The sequence below is a fragment of the Meles meles genome, chromosome 1 (genome assembly GCF_922984935.1).
Source record: "Meles meles chromosome 1, mMelMel3.1 paternal haplotype, whole genome shotgun sequence".
Lineage (NCBI taxonomy): Eukaryota > Metazoa > Chordata > Mammalia > Carnivora > Mustelidae > Meles > Meles meles.
The window spans coordinates 174,902,775-174,918,285 of record NC_060066.1 but is presented as its reverse complement, the minus strand read 5'-3'; the positions used below and the strand labels follow the sequence as shown (position 1 = coordinate 174,918,285).

The 15,511-nt window shown below is 52.1% G+C and overlaps 1 protein-coding gene across 1 annotated transcript; it reads right to left on the bottom strand.

The window, feature by feature from the left end:
* Positions 1-261: 261 nt before the first annotated feature.
* CC2D1B (coiled-coil and C2 domain containing 1B) lies at positions 262-13,997 on the bottom strand. Its single transcript, XM_045998119.1, has 25 exons — positions 13,853-13,997; positions 12,214-12,300; positions 10,672-10,816; positions 9,567-9,670; positions 9,031-9,189; positions 8,475-8,600; positions 8,146-8,305; positions 7,752-7,939; positions 7,503-7,578; positions 7,285-7,395; positions 7,074-7,204; positions 6,790-6,862; positions 6,454-6,584; positions 5,918-6,035; positions 5,662-5,834; positions 5,133-5,258; positions 4,578-4,636; positions 4,373-4,489; positions 3,998-4,071; positions 3,796-3,854; positions 3,522-3,573; positions 3,016-3,115; positions 2,759-2,849; positions 1,194-1,323; positions 262-962 (listed from the first exon to the last, which is right to left on the bottom strand). The coding sequence occupies exons 2-24, from the start codon at positions 12,277-12,279 to the stop codon at positions 1,195-1,197; spliced, it is 2,568 nt and encodes an 855-aa protein (XP_045854075.1). The 5' UTR covers positions 12,280-12,300; positions 13,853-13,997; the 3' UTR covers positions 262-962; position 1,194.
* Positions 13,998-15,511: the final 1,514 nt, after the last annotated feature.

Genomic DNA, 15,511 nt, shown 5'->3' with positions numbered 1-15,511 from the left:
CTCCATCCATTCAGAAAAAGCCAAAGGAAAGTTTCTTGGGAAGGAACTAAGGTATTTCTCTAGGTGATCAGCAGAAGACACAGGCTTCCTTCAGAGAGGAAGCCACAGCAGCAGTTTCTGTCAATTAACAAACATTACTGCCACTCTGGCTTTTAAAGGTGACAGGGAACAGGGCTTTTATTCAGGACTTTGATAGTTACTCTGCATATAGAGTGTAAAATCCCATAATGAATTAGACCTACTTAAATAAAAACAGCTAGATAAAATTATATATTTATATATATATATATATATATTTTTTTTTCTTCCAGTTAACAGTCATTTAGTCTTAGGTGCATGGACCAAACCCGAAATGCATCCTTGCCCTTACTTCCCAGCACCACATTCCTGAATATCCCTTCCCTCCTCTACTGCGAGCTTTGGGAAGCAGAGAGGCTAGTGCAGCAGCAGTCAGGAACCAAGGCACAGGCACAGCTGGGGTAAACTGAGTTGAGTGGGACAGGCTGCCACTGAGCAAGTGAGTCACGGAACCCTGCCCCCACCCTAGGCCGGGGAGTGGGGGCATTCCCGATCACCCTCAAGTTCTCCCATCCCTTAGTTAGATCTTTTAAAGGCACATCCAAAAATGTTGCAACTGGGGGCTGGGGTTAAGCTACACACAGTTGCTACACAAGGTTAAGGGGTTGGACGACTCCATGGCACAGAGCAATGAGGCTGTCTTTGCCCTGCTGGAAAGGGAGGCAGTGGAAGGGCGAAGGGACTCCTGGAATCCAGCCTGCTGTGGTGGAGGCCCAGGGACAGGCCAGCAATGGGAAAGGCCAGGGCCGTGTGGTCAGTAATGCACATACTTCACAGATCTTTGGTGCTTATGTAGCAGCATCTTCCTTATGTACAAAGGCTGGGAAAAGTATGCTTCCGCACACAGTTGCTGGCCTGTCTCCTCTCCTGAGATGGACGGTCTCCTGCAGGAGGCCACAAAGCATATGTAGTAAGTCTAAACCACAGTGAACACGCAAAGAGTTTAGAGAAGATTCCCTGCAGACAGATCTGGGATCTCCAGTTCTCTTGAGGATCATGATAAACTTATCCCAAGCCCTACCCAAGTTCTGTCTCTTGGTTGTCCACACAGATGAGAAAAGGGAATATTGGAAGAATCTAAGGGCAGAAGTTCAAGGACTCAGGCAGCTGCCCACCTTACAGGCCCCTGGGCTCCAGGACCAGCCAGTTCTCAGTGACCACCTGCATGTCTTGGCCACTCAGAGGCTCCCGTAGCCTCACCTTCACCTCCAGCTTGCCCCCAGTGGGCTTCCTTCCATCTAGGACCTGTGAAGACCACAGAGAGAGAAATGGTGACTAAGAGGGGGCAGGGGCTGGGAACACACAGCTTCCTAGGCTCCTAAGTCAGGAGAGGAAGGAGTGTCCTGTAGTGCCGACACAGGAGTCTCCATTTTGTGACTGCCCTACACCCCTGCTTTTTGGTGGTTTTAGGCTGTCTTACAAAAAGTAACATGTAAGGGGCACCTGGATGGCTCAGTGGGTTAAAGCCTCTGCCTTCAGCTCAGGTCATGATCCCAGGGTCCTGGGATCGAGCCCCGCATCGGGCTCTCTGCTCCGCAGGGAGCCTGCTTCCTCCTCTCTCTCTGCCTGCCTCTGCCTAGTTGTGATTTCTCTGTCAAATAAAATAAAATATTAAAAAAAAAAAAAAAAAAAAGGTAACATTAAGTCCGACTAAAAATCAATGCTCTGAAGTGGAGATGAGAAACCCAGGGCTCTGTCCACTCAGTTTCCCCATGGCAGCTCCTGGAAAAAATGGTCTGGCTTCAAGCTATAGCCTGAAAACCACCAAGCCCAAGCCCATACTTCACAGTGCAGAATGAAGTGAATGGTAAGGTTATATAGCCACTGTGTGGCAAGGCTGGGTCTAGAACCCAGGCGAAGAGTTTCTTTCCACCCACTACACTGCTTCCCCCATTGGCCGGAGCCTGGGCAGCTGCAGCACTAAACAGTGCTATGGGCTCAAGCAGCCCACCCGCCTGCAGCAGGACCAATACGGAGCAGGCTCTGTGTGAGAAGACAGGCTCTGTGTCCCCCAAGACAGGCCAGGAGTAGGGGCAGGCACATGTGGTGGGGAAAGCCCCAGCCTACAAAGGCATCAGCAAGGACCCAGGCCAAGACCTGCCAGGGGCATGAATATATGTGCTTATGGAACACGCTTCTCGCTGGACCTTCGTGTCCTCCCATCAGAATCAAGCTCTCAGAGCCCCTGCCTATGAAATTCAGTGAATTCACAGGAGTTTAAGGAGCTGTCTGGAGTCAATTCCTAAACACAGACTACCTACATTCTGGAGGCGTCCCTCATCTGGAACTACTTATCAGCTTTATGCCCAGAGCTTGTTCCACTTCATCACGCTGCTAGACAACTGCCAAACACAACTCTGCCCCCGCCAAAACCTAGGAATTTGTGCATGCCAAGTTGACAGCAACACTCAGATCCCTAAAACCCCTCTAATCCACCATCCCTGGGAACTTAGGTGACTCAGAGTATTGCGGAAAGAGTATCACTACTTCTTGTCCAGTGTTGCTATGGAATTTTCTCAGACCCTGTCGATCTCTCCATTGGTGGCAAGGGAGTAGCAGCTAGTCTACAGCACATTTATGCATGTCTTACAATGAATGGGCACCAGAAACCTACAATAGGGACTGCTGTTCAATGAATATTGGCTCTTACTTGCCAAGCCCTCTGGTTTGCCCATCCTACCTCCACAATCTCTCTGATCTCACACTCATTCTCCAGCCGCTCCAGCTTCACGTGGGCTGTGCCAACCAGCTTATCACTTCTGAAGAAGGATCTGGGGAACCAAGAATCAGCAGAGTATCAGACCGGGAAGAGTAGGGAAGAAGGCAGCACTGAGACAACTGGGCCCACTGCAGGAAACCTGAGAAGCAGTAGGGGCAGCAACAGAAGCTATTCCTTCCTCCCAGCCATCTTGGCAATGTAACTGACCAGGGCCTCACCCTTTGTGGAAGATTTCAAACTTGATTCCTTTGCTTTGGATCACCCTCCTGAAGCCCCGGTGGTTTCGGTTGATGTTTAGTTTGAAGAGCTGATCAAATTCTGCAAGAATGGAAGAAGACAAGAAGTGGCTTGGGCTCCCAAAGTGGAAACAGGCTCACAGCTGGCCTTCCCTCCGGCCACTCTCTAACTGCAATTCAGAGTAACTGCCACCAAAGGGTGGTGGTAGAGTTTCTAGGTCCCGGCCTTGGAAGCCCACACAATTTTTGTACTCTTATTAGACACGGATTCTACCAAAATGTGAAGAACTTGGATTCAAGTCCCGTTTCTAGCACCACCTTGCTGTGGGGCCCTAGGCAAGTTCCTCTATCTCCCTGAGCCTCAGTTTCCCCAACTGCCTTACTTCCCAAGTTGAGTAAACCAACTGAGGTAAGACCCGAAAGCACTCTGGAAACAGAAGTGCTGCACACACTCATGAGAGCGAGCAGGAGGAGAAAACAGTCCTCACCTGGAGAGTTCGTGTTCTTCACCACAGCTGTTTTGCTTTTTTGAGCCTGGTCCTAAAGCAGTAAGATGGGAGAAGTCCTATAGTTGCTCTATAGGGCAAAGAGCTCTAGGCTAAATTAGTCAGTGTTGAGGGGAATGACTGCCCCCTGTAAGGAATGAACTCAAGGGTCTTCAAACCCCTCCCAGCAGCCAGACCTCCCAGGGAATGCAGAGAAACTGAGCACAGTGTCCTAGAAGTGGGGGTTCAGGGGATCCTACCTCTACTTGACCCTCACCGAGTTAGGGTAGTGGAACTCAAACCGCACAAAAGCATCCAAGTCATCAGGAGTCACCCCTATGAAGAAGAAAGAGGACCTGGGGTCAGGAGGAGGAGCCAGGTGCCCTGTGCTTGATATGACGGGAGAGCCAGTGACTCTCTATTGGCCAGGGGTTAAGTGCCTGGGCAAGAGCCTGGAGCAGACGAGGCCTTAGGACTACCTGAAGGGGCTGGGAGGTTCATTCCCCGGACAATGATCAGATGCATTTCTGTACTGTTGAGTTCTGAGAAGATCCTATAACCAAGAAGAAAGAACAAAGTGAAGGAGAGTGGTAGGAAAAGGTCCCCTCTTCCAGTGCCTGCTTGCCTGCCTGCCTCGCTGGGAGGTGGTCAGGAGAGTAGGCCCAAGGAAGCAAAGCGTGTCTGGGAGAACAGTAGCAGAGCCGGTACACAGACCTCAGACCTATGGGACCCCCAGTCCAGAGTTCCTTCCACAGCCACCACAGCTCTGAGCTTCTCCCAGACAGACAACCACACCCCACTCCTCCCCAGTCCTGTCCCTGCATGGAGCCACGGTTTCACTTGGGCTTTGGCACCTCACAGTCTGGAATGTCTTCAATTCAAAGTGATGGCTGGGAGGGTCAAGACCCTGGGCCTGGGCCAGCTGCAGGATCTCAAGCTGCTTCTTGCGGTCCTGAGCAAGATTCTCGAACCTGACAGGGATGGGTGGACCCATCAACATGGCAGGGCTCATTTTCTCCTCCCCACCCAGTAAGCTCCAGCCCCAGGCCTGGCACTTACCTGGTAGTCTCAGCCACATTGCCCTGGTGCATGAACTGCTTGGAGAACAGCAGACACTTCTGAAAATAAGGACCCAGGGTGACTCCAGAGCCCAGAGTAAGCCTGTCTAGGTTGGCATTTGAGACCTGATTTCTGAAAGCTCCAACCTTCTGTAGCCTCAGCCCTCCTTCTCCCAGCACATACTCCAAGACCACTGTTCCCAAGTTCCAGCATCCCTTTCTGCCCAAGTTTTTGCTGTTTTCTTTCGAGGACAGCCACTCCCCAGAATTCACTTAGCAAATTCCTATTCTTCCCTCAAAACCTAACAGAAACACCACTTCAGAAAGACTTAAAGGCAACAGTTCAGACAGATATACACATACAGAAATATACACACACATCCATCTTCCTTCACACTTCTCTCTTGCTCCCATCTTCAAAGTATTTCCCTGTGGTCACAACCAATAAGTAGAAGAGCTAGAATTTGAATCCAGGCCTGTTTGACCTGAACGCTACACCTTTCCCTGAAGGGGCTGTGGGCACAGAAAGCGGAAGACAGACAAGCAGTCCACTGACCTCATGTTGCTCCAGAAGCATTTTTTGTAGCTGGGCATACACCTCCTCAGCCTTCTGGGAAAGTCGCAGGTCCTCATGGTGAATGAGGATGAAGTCACCCTCCTCATCCGTCAAGGGTGAAGGCACCTGCCCAGGTCACAAGGCCCCTCAGGGGCCCCAAGAGTCAGATTATTCCTCTACTGAGCCTAACAAATGCAAAATCCAAACTAAATGTTTCCCCAATGTCTGCTAACTTCCAGTGATGGGAATTCACTGCCTCCCATTCTATCCCAGACTGCCACAATGCTCCACTTTCCACTAGCCTTGCCCTGCCTTGTCATCTCTGACCACAGGCAGCCCGCCTGGCCTTCCCTGGCCTCTCTTGGGGCCATGGGATAGAGTGGCGTAAGGAACAAGCTCTTTCCCAGGTGTCACCCTATCCTAGCTGCACCTCGCCTCCTCCACGTAGCTGCTTCATTCCCTGTCTGTTAAGGCTGCCAAATGCCTCCTCTGCCTGAGGAGTCCTACTGCTCAATGAGGTGAGACTCACCTTGGAGAGGTCCACAGGTCGGCCAGCTCGTACCTGGGTGATTTGAGCCTCAAGGCATTTGGCTACCCTCAGATGGGCTTTGGCCTGCTCCAGGTCCTGGCCACGTTTGGCCTGCAGCGCTGCCCGCTGGTACTGCAGTTTCCGTGCCTCTAGCAATGCGAGCTGCTCCCGCACTGAAGGATAAGGGACAATGGTTAGATCCAGGCTTGTCCCTCATGAGAGTCCTCACCTTCCAGTCCTCTTCTCCCCAACTCACCAGATGGACTCACTGACTCCTTGGAACTTGAGGCCTTGGATTCAGGCACGGCCCGGAATGAAGGGACCACAGGCTTCGCTGGCTTCTTGGCCACTGGGGCCTGGGCTGGGGACTCATCCTGCAGGTGCCCAGGAAGCTGTCACAGGGGATCTGCTCCCCGCCCAGGCTGTGGCAGCTCTCAGACCTGGGCTCTCTGCCTAATGCTGCATTAACCCGCTGTATAACCTGAAATGAATGGCTTTCCCTCCTGGGCCTTAGAGAATCTCAGAGCTGGAAGCAGCTTCAAAACCTTCCTGGTAGGAAACAGCAGGGTAATGGGGACTGAACCTGGGCCCTAAGTTTGAAAGACGCTGGTCTGAATCTAACTCTGCTAACTCCTAGCTGTGTGCACTTGGCTACGATCTTTTCCCAGTAAAACAGAAGAAAGCTTACCTACCTTGCTGGGCTCGTTAGTATGAACAACAAGGTCTGGGTTTATGCCTCATCTGTTACTTTCCCCCCAACCAAACCCTGGAGTCTCAGGCCCTCGGCCAAACCTCATCCTCATTTTCCTCTGCTGGGGCTGTATCCTCTGCGGAAACCAGGTTCTGGGCAGCTGCTAAAGTCGCTGCCATTGCGTCGTCCTCGGTGCCCATGGTGGGCTCCAGGCCAGGAATGGGGGGGAACCCTGTGCAAGACAGAGACAGGTAGCAGAGGGGGAGGGTGGCCTTGGAGAAGCTCTAAGCTGCTGCGGGCTTTAGCTGGGTCTTCTGGCCATGACTGGGACGGACGGCTTCCACAGAGTAGATGCAGATATGGGAGAAAATCTTTCCCTCTCCCCCTATCTTGCTCAGGGACTTCCTCATAAAGCCCCTAAGCCAAGCCCCACTCACCTGGAGGAACAGGCAGCTCGGCAAAGTCAACGCTCCGTCCTGCCCGGTGTGCTCGAATGGCATCTTGATATTGCTGCAAGGGAAGGGAGGGCCTTACAGTGGGCAGCAGTCTACAGGCTCCACACGGGGAGGAAGACAGAAAGCAGCCCCAAAGGGAAAAAGAGCCCCTGAAGCAGCAGGAACTCCAGAGAGACAGAGAGATGGAGACTCAGACTAGCGGCAGCAACACAGAGCAGCCAGCCAGGGAGATAGGCCGACACAGGGCAGGGCAGCTGTGGGCCCACCTTAGCAATGCGTTCATGCATCCGCGCCTTGCGCTCATCCCCACTGCTCCGGGCCTGGATGCCTGCCTCCCGGTACTTGTTCAGTCTCTGCTGCAGGGCATCCAGCACAGTCTGTGGCTCAGCAGGGATCCCTTAAAGGAGAAAAGAGATGGCATCAGCTCTGCTGCCCCTCCCCAGGTCCCCACTCCGCAGTTCCACCATCCCATCCTACCTGGGGCTGCTGGAGTGTCTGAGGCCATCACTGGCTGCACTCGCTCCACTGCTGGGGATACAGCTGAGGGTGCTGTGGGAGCCTTGGAAGCCTGTGGAAGGGGCTTCAGATCTGGGGACCCAGAGGAGAGGTGGAGGTGGAGGTGCATGGCCAGTCCTGGCCCTGAAACTTCCCAATCCCAGCCTGAGCAGGTCCCACCCCACTGTCTCCATACTGACCCTCCAGTGCGGGGGGCATGGCACTCAGGTCCACAGGCTGTCCCTTCTCCAGGGCCTCTAGGACTGCGCCAAATCTCTACAGTAGGAAAAGAAGGTGTGGGCATAAGCCTGGGAACCTCTTTGCTGAAAAAACTCCCCCCCTCAGACCATTCTCACTCGTGCTCAGTCTATATGCGTGACCTTGAGCAGGTCCTTGCTCCCATCTGTGAAACAAGAGGTTGCACACAGAGCTTGAGTCAGACGTCATACCTTCCCTATCCTCATGAGCTCCCGGGCACGGTCTAGGTCTCCAGTCCGCTTGGCATTCAGGGCAGCCAATTTGTACTCTCTCTGTCGAGCCAACAACAGGGTCTGCGGGTCTGAGTCTGGGTCTGAATCAGGTGGGGCAGAAATGCCAGGACCACCCAAGAGGCTTGTCTCCATCTGGGAGGACTTGTCTATTAAGAAACAAAAAGCCCGCAGAAGGGGCATGAGTGTCAAAGAAGAAGGTACACACTGGGTTCCCAGTGCCTACAGGTGTGGGCAGTGCGATGACCTTTTAGTAGGTGCAGCTGATGACAATGGACAGTGTTTCAGGATGGGGAAGCAGGCCATGGGCTCTGGCTTTGGACACTGGGCCAGGACTTGGAATGTCTCCAGATACCTGGCTCCATGGTGAAGGGAGCTGGGGCATCTGCCTCAGGGTTCCTGTCAGTTGTTTCCTGGGGGACAGGCTGTTTCTTGCCCAAGGCCACTGGAGGTGGAATCTCATCCTCACTGATCTTCCTGCCTTTCCTCACAGCAGCCAGCTGGGCCTCCAGAGTCTGAGGGAGAGAACCAGAAGCTCAGCCAGCCATCTCAGCCTGAACCCTGCTTGAACACAGGCCAGGAATCCTTCACAAGGCTAGTGGGGAAGCCTCCCCTCTTGTTGCTTTACCCAGTGCCTTCAGCCCCGCTCCTCCCAGCCCTGCTCTCTGGCTAGGCCCAACCCACCTTTAGGCCACGCTCACAGCGCCTGGCTTTGGCTGCTTCACCTGCCTCCTTGGCACTGGCTGCAGCCTCCCGGTAGTTGTGGATCCGGTCCTCCAGAAGAGCCTGTAGCCCCCGAGGCCCTCCAGCCTGTAGATACTTCAGTTCAGGGCATGGCCACTCCAGGGCCAGCTAGGCCCTTGCTGCTCCCTCCCTGCAAGGAAGCTGCCCCAGAAAATGGAGCTCTTGGATTCAAGGAGAAGGAATAGCCTAAAAGCCTCAAGGTGGGAGGCAAGGACACACTGGAGAGGCCAGAGGCCATGTCAGAAGAAAACACAGAGGCTTAGACAATCTGTGGAGGCCAGGAAACCGCTGCAGGGGGTGGTCTGGGAGAACAGAGAGGCCTTTGAGGCTGGCCAGCCACCAAGCAGTTTCTCATGTTCTGCCTCTGCTTGGAGAAGCTGCTGGAGGAGGACCCTGGAAGGGTTACTGCAGCCTTCCTACGCAAGCCACGCAACGTGCACGTTACACACAGACACAAAGGGGAATCGGAGGCACACAGGATCCCTCCAGAACCTACCTGAGCTGCTGGGATTGAAGCTGTTAGCAGAGCTGTCTGTGCTGGAGCTTCAGTGTCTTCCTGTCCCTTCTCCTCTTCAGAGCCACCTGGGCTAGCTGTCTTATCACCATCCAGGGGCCCAGTCTCCTCATCCGCACCCAGGACCTCCTGCAGCTCAGTCTGGGGAGACACAAGTCTCAGGAGCTTGGGAACCACAGAGCCATACCCATGACAGCATATGAGAATAAATGACCCTCTCCCCAGCAGTATTTCCCAGCATCAGTCACTGTGCCTATCACTGTGTCCTCTTTACCAAAACACTCCTTTAATCTGACGAAGGAGAGCCTTCAAAACAGTGAAAACTCCAAATCTGAAAATCTCTGAATGCACAGTTCAGACCAGACATCAAAAAAGACCAGTCTCACACTGCAGTTAGGGAAATGGGCCCAAAAAGGGCAAGGCACTCACTCAACCTCAGAACACACACAGAAACAAACCCCAGGCCTCCTCCACAGGCTTGATCACAGAGCCCTCAGACATCAGCGTGGCAGACCCACCAGCAAGTCTGCATCCTCCTCCAGCCCTTCCTCCTCCTCCTCCTCCTCCACATCCCGCATACAGTCTGCAGCCAACTTCTCGATGTGGGCCATAGGCAGGGGGGCTGATGGAAGAGGGTCATAGAGGGTCAGGGCAGGCAGAAAAGGTCCATGAGGAGGGTGTTCAATCCACTGTGCCAGCAAGACACACCCAGATAGAATCCTCCTTCCCTTCCATAGCCAAAGTCCCACCTGGAAAATTCCTGCTTTTCTTTTATGACCCAGCTCAAAAGACCCTGGGAAAAGCTGGGGAAGCTTCCTGGGAATGCTTCCTTCTTGGCATTTTTTGTTGTCATAGTTATTCATAGACCTGTCCATCCATTCCCCAACCACACTTTTAGCACATGTAAAGATTTTTAACGTCCACTGGAGTTTCACAATAATTCTGCAAGATAGGTAATACTGTCCCCTTTTTATAAGAGTGAACTGATAATAATATCCATGTTAATTTTCCTCACACTGCAATCCTTGTAAATGGCAGAGCCAAGATTCAAACCCAGGCTCATCTAACTCCAAAGCGTGTTTGGACCAACAGAGAAGTAAGGGCCATGGGTCTCCCAGACCAGTGATGCCCTTCCCAGCTCCTCCCACTGTCCTCATCTCAGGGGTACGAGATGGTGGGGGTGGTTCTCGCTAAAACAAAGGTGGGATGCTCAGATCCTCCCAGGCTTCAGGTCTCTGCCCTCTTCCAGGCTGGGGAGGGGGATTCCACTTATTCATTCAACACAATTTCTATACACTTATTATGTGCTCAGTGTGGTCCGTGCTGAGCTCCTCCCCTGTAATGGGCCCTGGCTAGGGCTAAGCCAGAGAGGTGAGTCTGTCTGAGAATCAGACTGCTGACTGTCCATAATGCGGAGAGGCACAGTCAGAGGAGTGAGATTCCATCACACAGGTGTATGAGCAGGGCAAGACAGCCTCTTAGTGGGAGGGCTGCAGCAGGATGGATATCAGAAGGACCAGGTGATCTAACCGGCTCCTCCCAGAGGTGAGGAGAGAACCCTCTCTACCATCTGCCTAAACCCATGTGGACCCAGCAGGGGCCAGCCCAGTGCCACAAACTCACCCTGCCCCTTGGGTGTGGGTTTCTTGCCTGAGGCCCCTGCATCCCCAGTGAGGGCCAGCAGTTCAGCCTCAAGATCTCCATCATCTTCAGTCTCCTCCATCCCCAGCAGCATGTCCTCAGGGCTGAACTCCACAAAGAGCCCCAGCTGCAAGGAGAGAAGGGTTCTTAGGAACCACACAATGAGGACCAGTTCCAGAGCCAGCCTTAGGCTCTTTCATTATGCGTGAGGCCGAAGGTGAGGACAGGGAAAATGAGGCCTACAACATTAGCCTTTGTGAAAATTATCTCCCTAGTGACTTTAAACAACCCAGTAAGACTACCATTGCCATTATTACTCAGACCATATGAGTACTAGCTTTCAGGCATGTACTTAGCATTCTACGTGATTATCTTCATTAATTCCCATAATCCCGAGACATTAAGTTTGTTTTTTTTTTAATTGTGGTAAAACACATATAACAGGGGCATCTGGCTGGCTCAGTTGGAAGAGTTCGTGACTCCTGATCTCTGGGTTGTGAGTTCGAGCCCCACCCCCGGCTCTTGCACACACTCTCTCTCTCAAATGAGTAAATAAAATCTTTAAAAAACAAAACACATGTAACATAAAAATTATCACCTTAACCATTTTTTTTAAGGTAAGCTCTATGTCCAATATGGGGCTTGAACCCAGGACCCTGAGATCAAGAGTTGCAAGCTCTACCGACTGGGCCAGGCAGGCGCCCCTGGCCTGAACCCATTTTCCAGTGTTCAGTAAAGTGGCATTTAAGTACATTCACACTGTTGTACTACCACTGCCACCAGCCATCCACAGAACTCTTTTCACCTATTCAACAACTCCCCTTCCCCCCACCATGCCGTCAACCACCATTCTACTCTGTCCCTCAGAACTTGACTACTCTAGGAAAAGGTTGCCCTATTTCTATTTCCGTGCTCAGACGAAACTGAAAGTCTTGTAAGTGCTACAGAAAGCATTTAAAATAAAGGTCTTTGTGGTTTCAGTCTATGCTCTTTATTCCACAAGCTCCGTTGCCCACCTCTTTTAAGAAAATAAAACGGACTAAGAAGTCTGAGAACCTGGGCCCAGAAGAAGTAAAAGGAGCAGACTGGAGGGCAGATATCTCAGTCTCCCACCTGGGCCACAGCCTTGTGTCCCTAAGCAGTAAAACTCTTCCAGTGGCCATAGTTTTCAAGCTCTGGTATCCTTGGCTGGCAAGCAAAATCATGGCCCTAAATGAGAAACCCATGACAGTGATGACACCCCACCAGAACACCCTGAATTTTGTGGCTCCTTAACCCTTCAGACCACTCATATGGAGATGGCAATGGCAGGAGGATGCCTGGGTTGAAACACAGCAGAGTTCATACCTCATCCCCCACATGAGGGTGACAGGGGCTAGTCAGAGGGTCTCTAACAGCTCTCCCAACTCCAGGAGTAACTGTTCAAAATCTCAGGACTAATGGGGAAACTAAACAGGTGATCAAGCCGTCTAGAGAGCCCCTCAGCTCAGACTGGCCTGGGAGTGGAAGAGGCAATATCCATACCTGCTTTGCAGCTGCCACACCCTGGCCACCGGCCTGGGGGCCTTTCCGAGGTCTTGGCCCTGGCATCTTGTCAGCCTAGGTACCTGTCTGATGGGGAGGGGAAGAGACTCAGACTGGAGCAGGCTACAAAGCCCCACCCCCAATAGCACTACGGTGTGGTAGGGTGTGGCTCGTAAACTGTCAAACCGGAGAAGAAAGGCAACCTTGAACACCAAAGGATGGAATACTGTCACTGGAATCATAGCACTGGAGCAAGCAACATGGGAGGTGGAAGGGATGGGGCCCACCTGTTAATAGGTTTACGTGGAGAGTGTGGACACACAGTAAGAACTTACTGAATCTGACCAATTTGGATTAAACCCAAGAGGCTGAGTGAGGGGGAGCGGCACAGGAAGGCAGATTCAGGATCCAGGTTTGTGCAAGGCTGGATAGAATTCAGAAAGGCTCTAAAGCTGTGTTGTCAAACATGGTAGCCGTATGTGGCAACTTAACTTTAAATTAAAATTTAAAATCCAGTTCCTCAACTAGTGGCTTCCATCGGCCAGCTGAACATTTTCATCACCACAGAAAGTTCTATTGGACTGTTCTGCTCCAGAGAAATCTGAGTCAGCATTCTGATTCAGAGATCTCACAACCTTTCACTGGACCTACTATGTGAAAGAACGTGTGCTGGGCACTGCAAGAGCAGGAATGCCTCTGACACGGTCTCAGCCCTCAAAGTGCACTTACATGGTGGAGACAGCCTTGACAATGGGCTAAAACCACACAGGGCTGCTGCAGGGACCCTGTATCCCCAGGAGCCGCCACTTATCCAGCAGAGAGAAAAGGCTTCATGGAGAAAGTGATGCTTGTGCTGAGTCATGAAAAAGTTGGGGGTAAGGAAGGGTTATGGAATTCCAGAGGGAACAACCTGATAATGGTTCCGAACTGAGAAACAATTTGATCTGCACAAGCTAAAGACCTGGGATTACTGGGGCATAAAAGTGTGAGACAGGAAATAGCACATGCGAAGCTGACAATCCGTACAGGTGGCAAAACGGGAAATCCTTTAAGTCTAAGAATCCGGGCACGGTCCTGAGGGCAGTGGTCGTGATGGGACCAGATGGGCAATTCAGAAACCTCCCTCCGGCTGCAGACGGTAAGAGGAGGCTGGAAGCCTTCTTGGTACCGAGCATCTCGCAACGGTCCCCGTGAAAGTGGCGAGCGGAGGGGAATGCGGGGGTGGCGTCGGGCATGGAGAGAAGCGGCTGGATTTCACACTTAGAGGGTAAAATCAACAGGGCTCCGAGGTTAGCTGGCTGTGGGCACACGGAAGGAGGCGCTCAGGGTGACTCCAGCCATCAGAGTTCGCTGACTTAGAGGAATGGCCGGCCGTCACCTGAGCCGGGGGCTCGAAATGAGCGGACTCGGGGGAAGAAACGAGGTCAGACCGGCCGAGTCTGCGGCTCCGGGGCTTCAGGCAGGGAGCGTCGGTGCTGAGCCGGGACTCAAAAGAGAAGATAGCGAAGGACGCAGGGGAGGCGAAGTCGAGGGACCCCGCTGCCGCGCTGCAAGACGCGCCGCCCTGCCCTGCCCCAGCGCCTCCATCTCCCCCGCAGCCCTGTATTTCCCCTCGCCGGGGTGTGGGTACGCTGCATACCTCACGCCGGATCCGAAACCAGCCTGGGCCTGATCCCGCCTGGCACCGCCCAGGGCTCCCGCGGCCCCCGGGCGGCGGCACGGGCAGCAGCGGTGACAGGAAGCGACCCTGCGGGAGACGGCTCGCGCTCTAACACGTGACTCCACGGCCCGTAAGGCGCGCAATACGCATGCGCAAGACGAGGTGGGCGTGACCTTCCAACAGGTGACTCGAAGCGTGAGGTTTTCAGTGCGCAGGCGCCTTCAGGCAGGTAGCTCGCGGAGACGATAGTTGGGCGGTTTTGGGGTATGCCGCTGCTTAAGCAAATGCAGTAGGTGCGTCCCCTGCCCCTACATTTACAACTTCGCTGTCAAGCTTCCACCCGCATTCCCAGTACGGTGCTCCTGGGCTCACAATCGCCCCGCCCCCTCGGCGTGGAGGCGGGCCTAGCGCAGGCTCCGGCCCAGAGGTGGGGCTTCCCTGCTAGCCTGCTGCGCGGAGATTCTTTGTAAGAGTAGAGAAATGAAAATGGGGCTCACCGTTTGTTTCTGAATCAGTCAGCAATTGAATGTATCTTTTCTAGTGAGAAGGCAGGTTGAGTACCTAAGACAGGCAGTGTTGATGGCACCTCTTCATGAAGTTATTTCAGAGAGTTTAACCCGAAGAGATTAGGACGATGAAATGGCGGGTGGAGGCGTGATACAGAGAACCTTGACCTGAATCAAACGCCCCTACGCACTCCCGCCTAATCCTGAACTTGTACAAAGGACTTTTCCATTTTCTTACCGCCTTTGGGTCATTTTCAAAGAGGCCTTGTTTACCATTTAAAATTTAAGTTTCGCTCTCATATTCTCTTTAGTAAGTTTTATGAAATATTTAATATATGAGAGATATACAATATCTCATATTTGCTTGAATGCAAGCTCCACAAAGGCAGACATTTCTATTTGTTCTTAAAGTTATCTCCGGTGTTTAGAACATTGCATGGTACCTGGTAGGTACTCAACATATACTTCCTATTTTTTGTGTGAAGGGACATAAATACATAGGTATCTACCACGAATTTAAGAAAAAACAGTACAATACAGCTGAAACCACCCTACACCTCTCATGTTGCAACCGTTTTCCCAAAGACAAACCTATTCCCTTATTTCTACTATATATGTATAGATCCTTAAACAATCTACAGCATTTTTTTTGCAAGCTTTAACATTGTATCACTACATATATTCTACAACTTCTTTTTCTATTCAACTCTATCTGTAAGGTTCATTCACATCTAGCTATTTTTCACTTCTCTGTGGTATTTCAGAGTATGAAAATAGGGGCGCTTGGGTGGCTCAGCGGTTAAGCCTCTGCTTTCTGCTCAGGTCATGATCTCAGGGTCCTGGGATCAAGTCCCACATTGGGTTCTCTGCTTGGCAGGGAGCCTGCTTCCCCAACCCCCGCCCAGCACCCCCTCTCTGCCTGCTTCTCTGCCTACTTGTGATCTGTCAAATAAATAAAATCTTAAAAAAAAAAAAAAAAAGGTATGGAAATAATCCACTTTCCCAGCGGCAAGCACAGAACATTCCTGTACACAACTCCTGGGGTGCAATGTGTTTCTCTAGGGTTTATACCAAGGAGTGAGATTACTGGCTCATAGGGTTTCTGCATTTTCCAGATTAAATTTTACCAGAT

Coding starts and splice junctions, on each gene's coding strand:
- CC2D1B (XM_045998119.1), bottom strand. CDS start 12,279: ATGCCAGGGCCAAGACCTCGGAAAGGCCCCCAGGCCGGTGGCCAGGGT. Junction 10,817..12,213: donor GTGTGGCAGCTGCAAAGCAG/GTATGGATATTG, acceptor CTCTCCTTGCAG/CTGGGGCTCTTTGTGGAGTT. Junction 8,601..9,030: donor CTTCAATCCCAGCAGCTCAG/GTAGGTTCTGGA, acceptor AAGTATCTACAG/GCTGGAGGGCCTCGGGGGCT.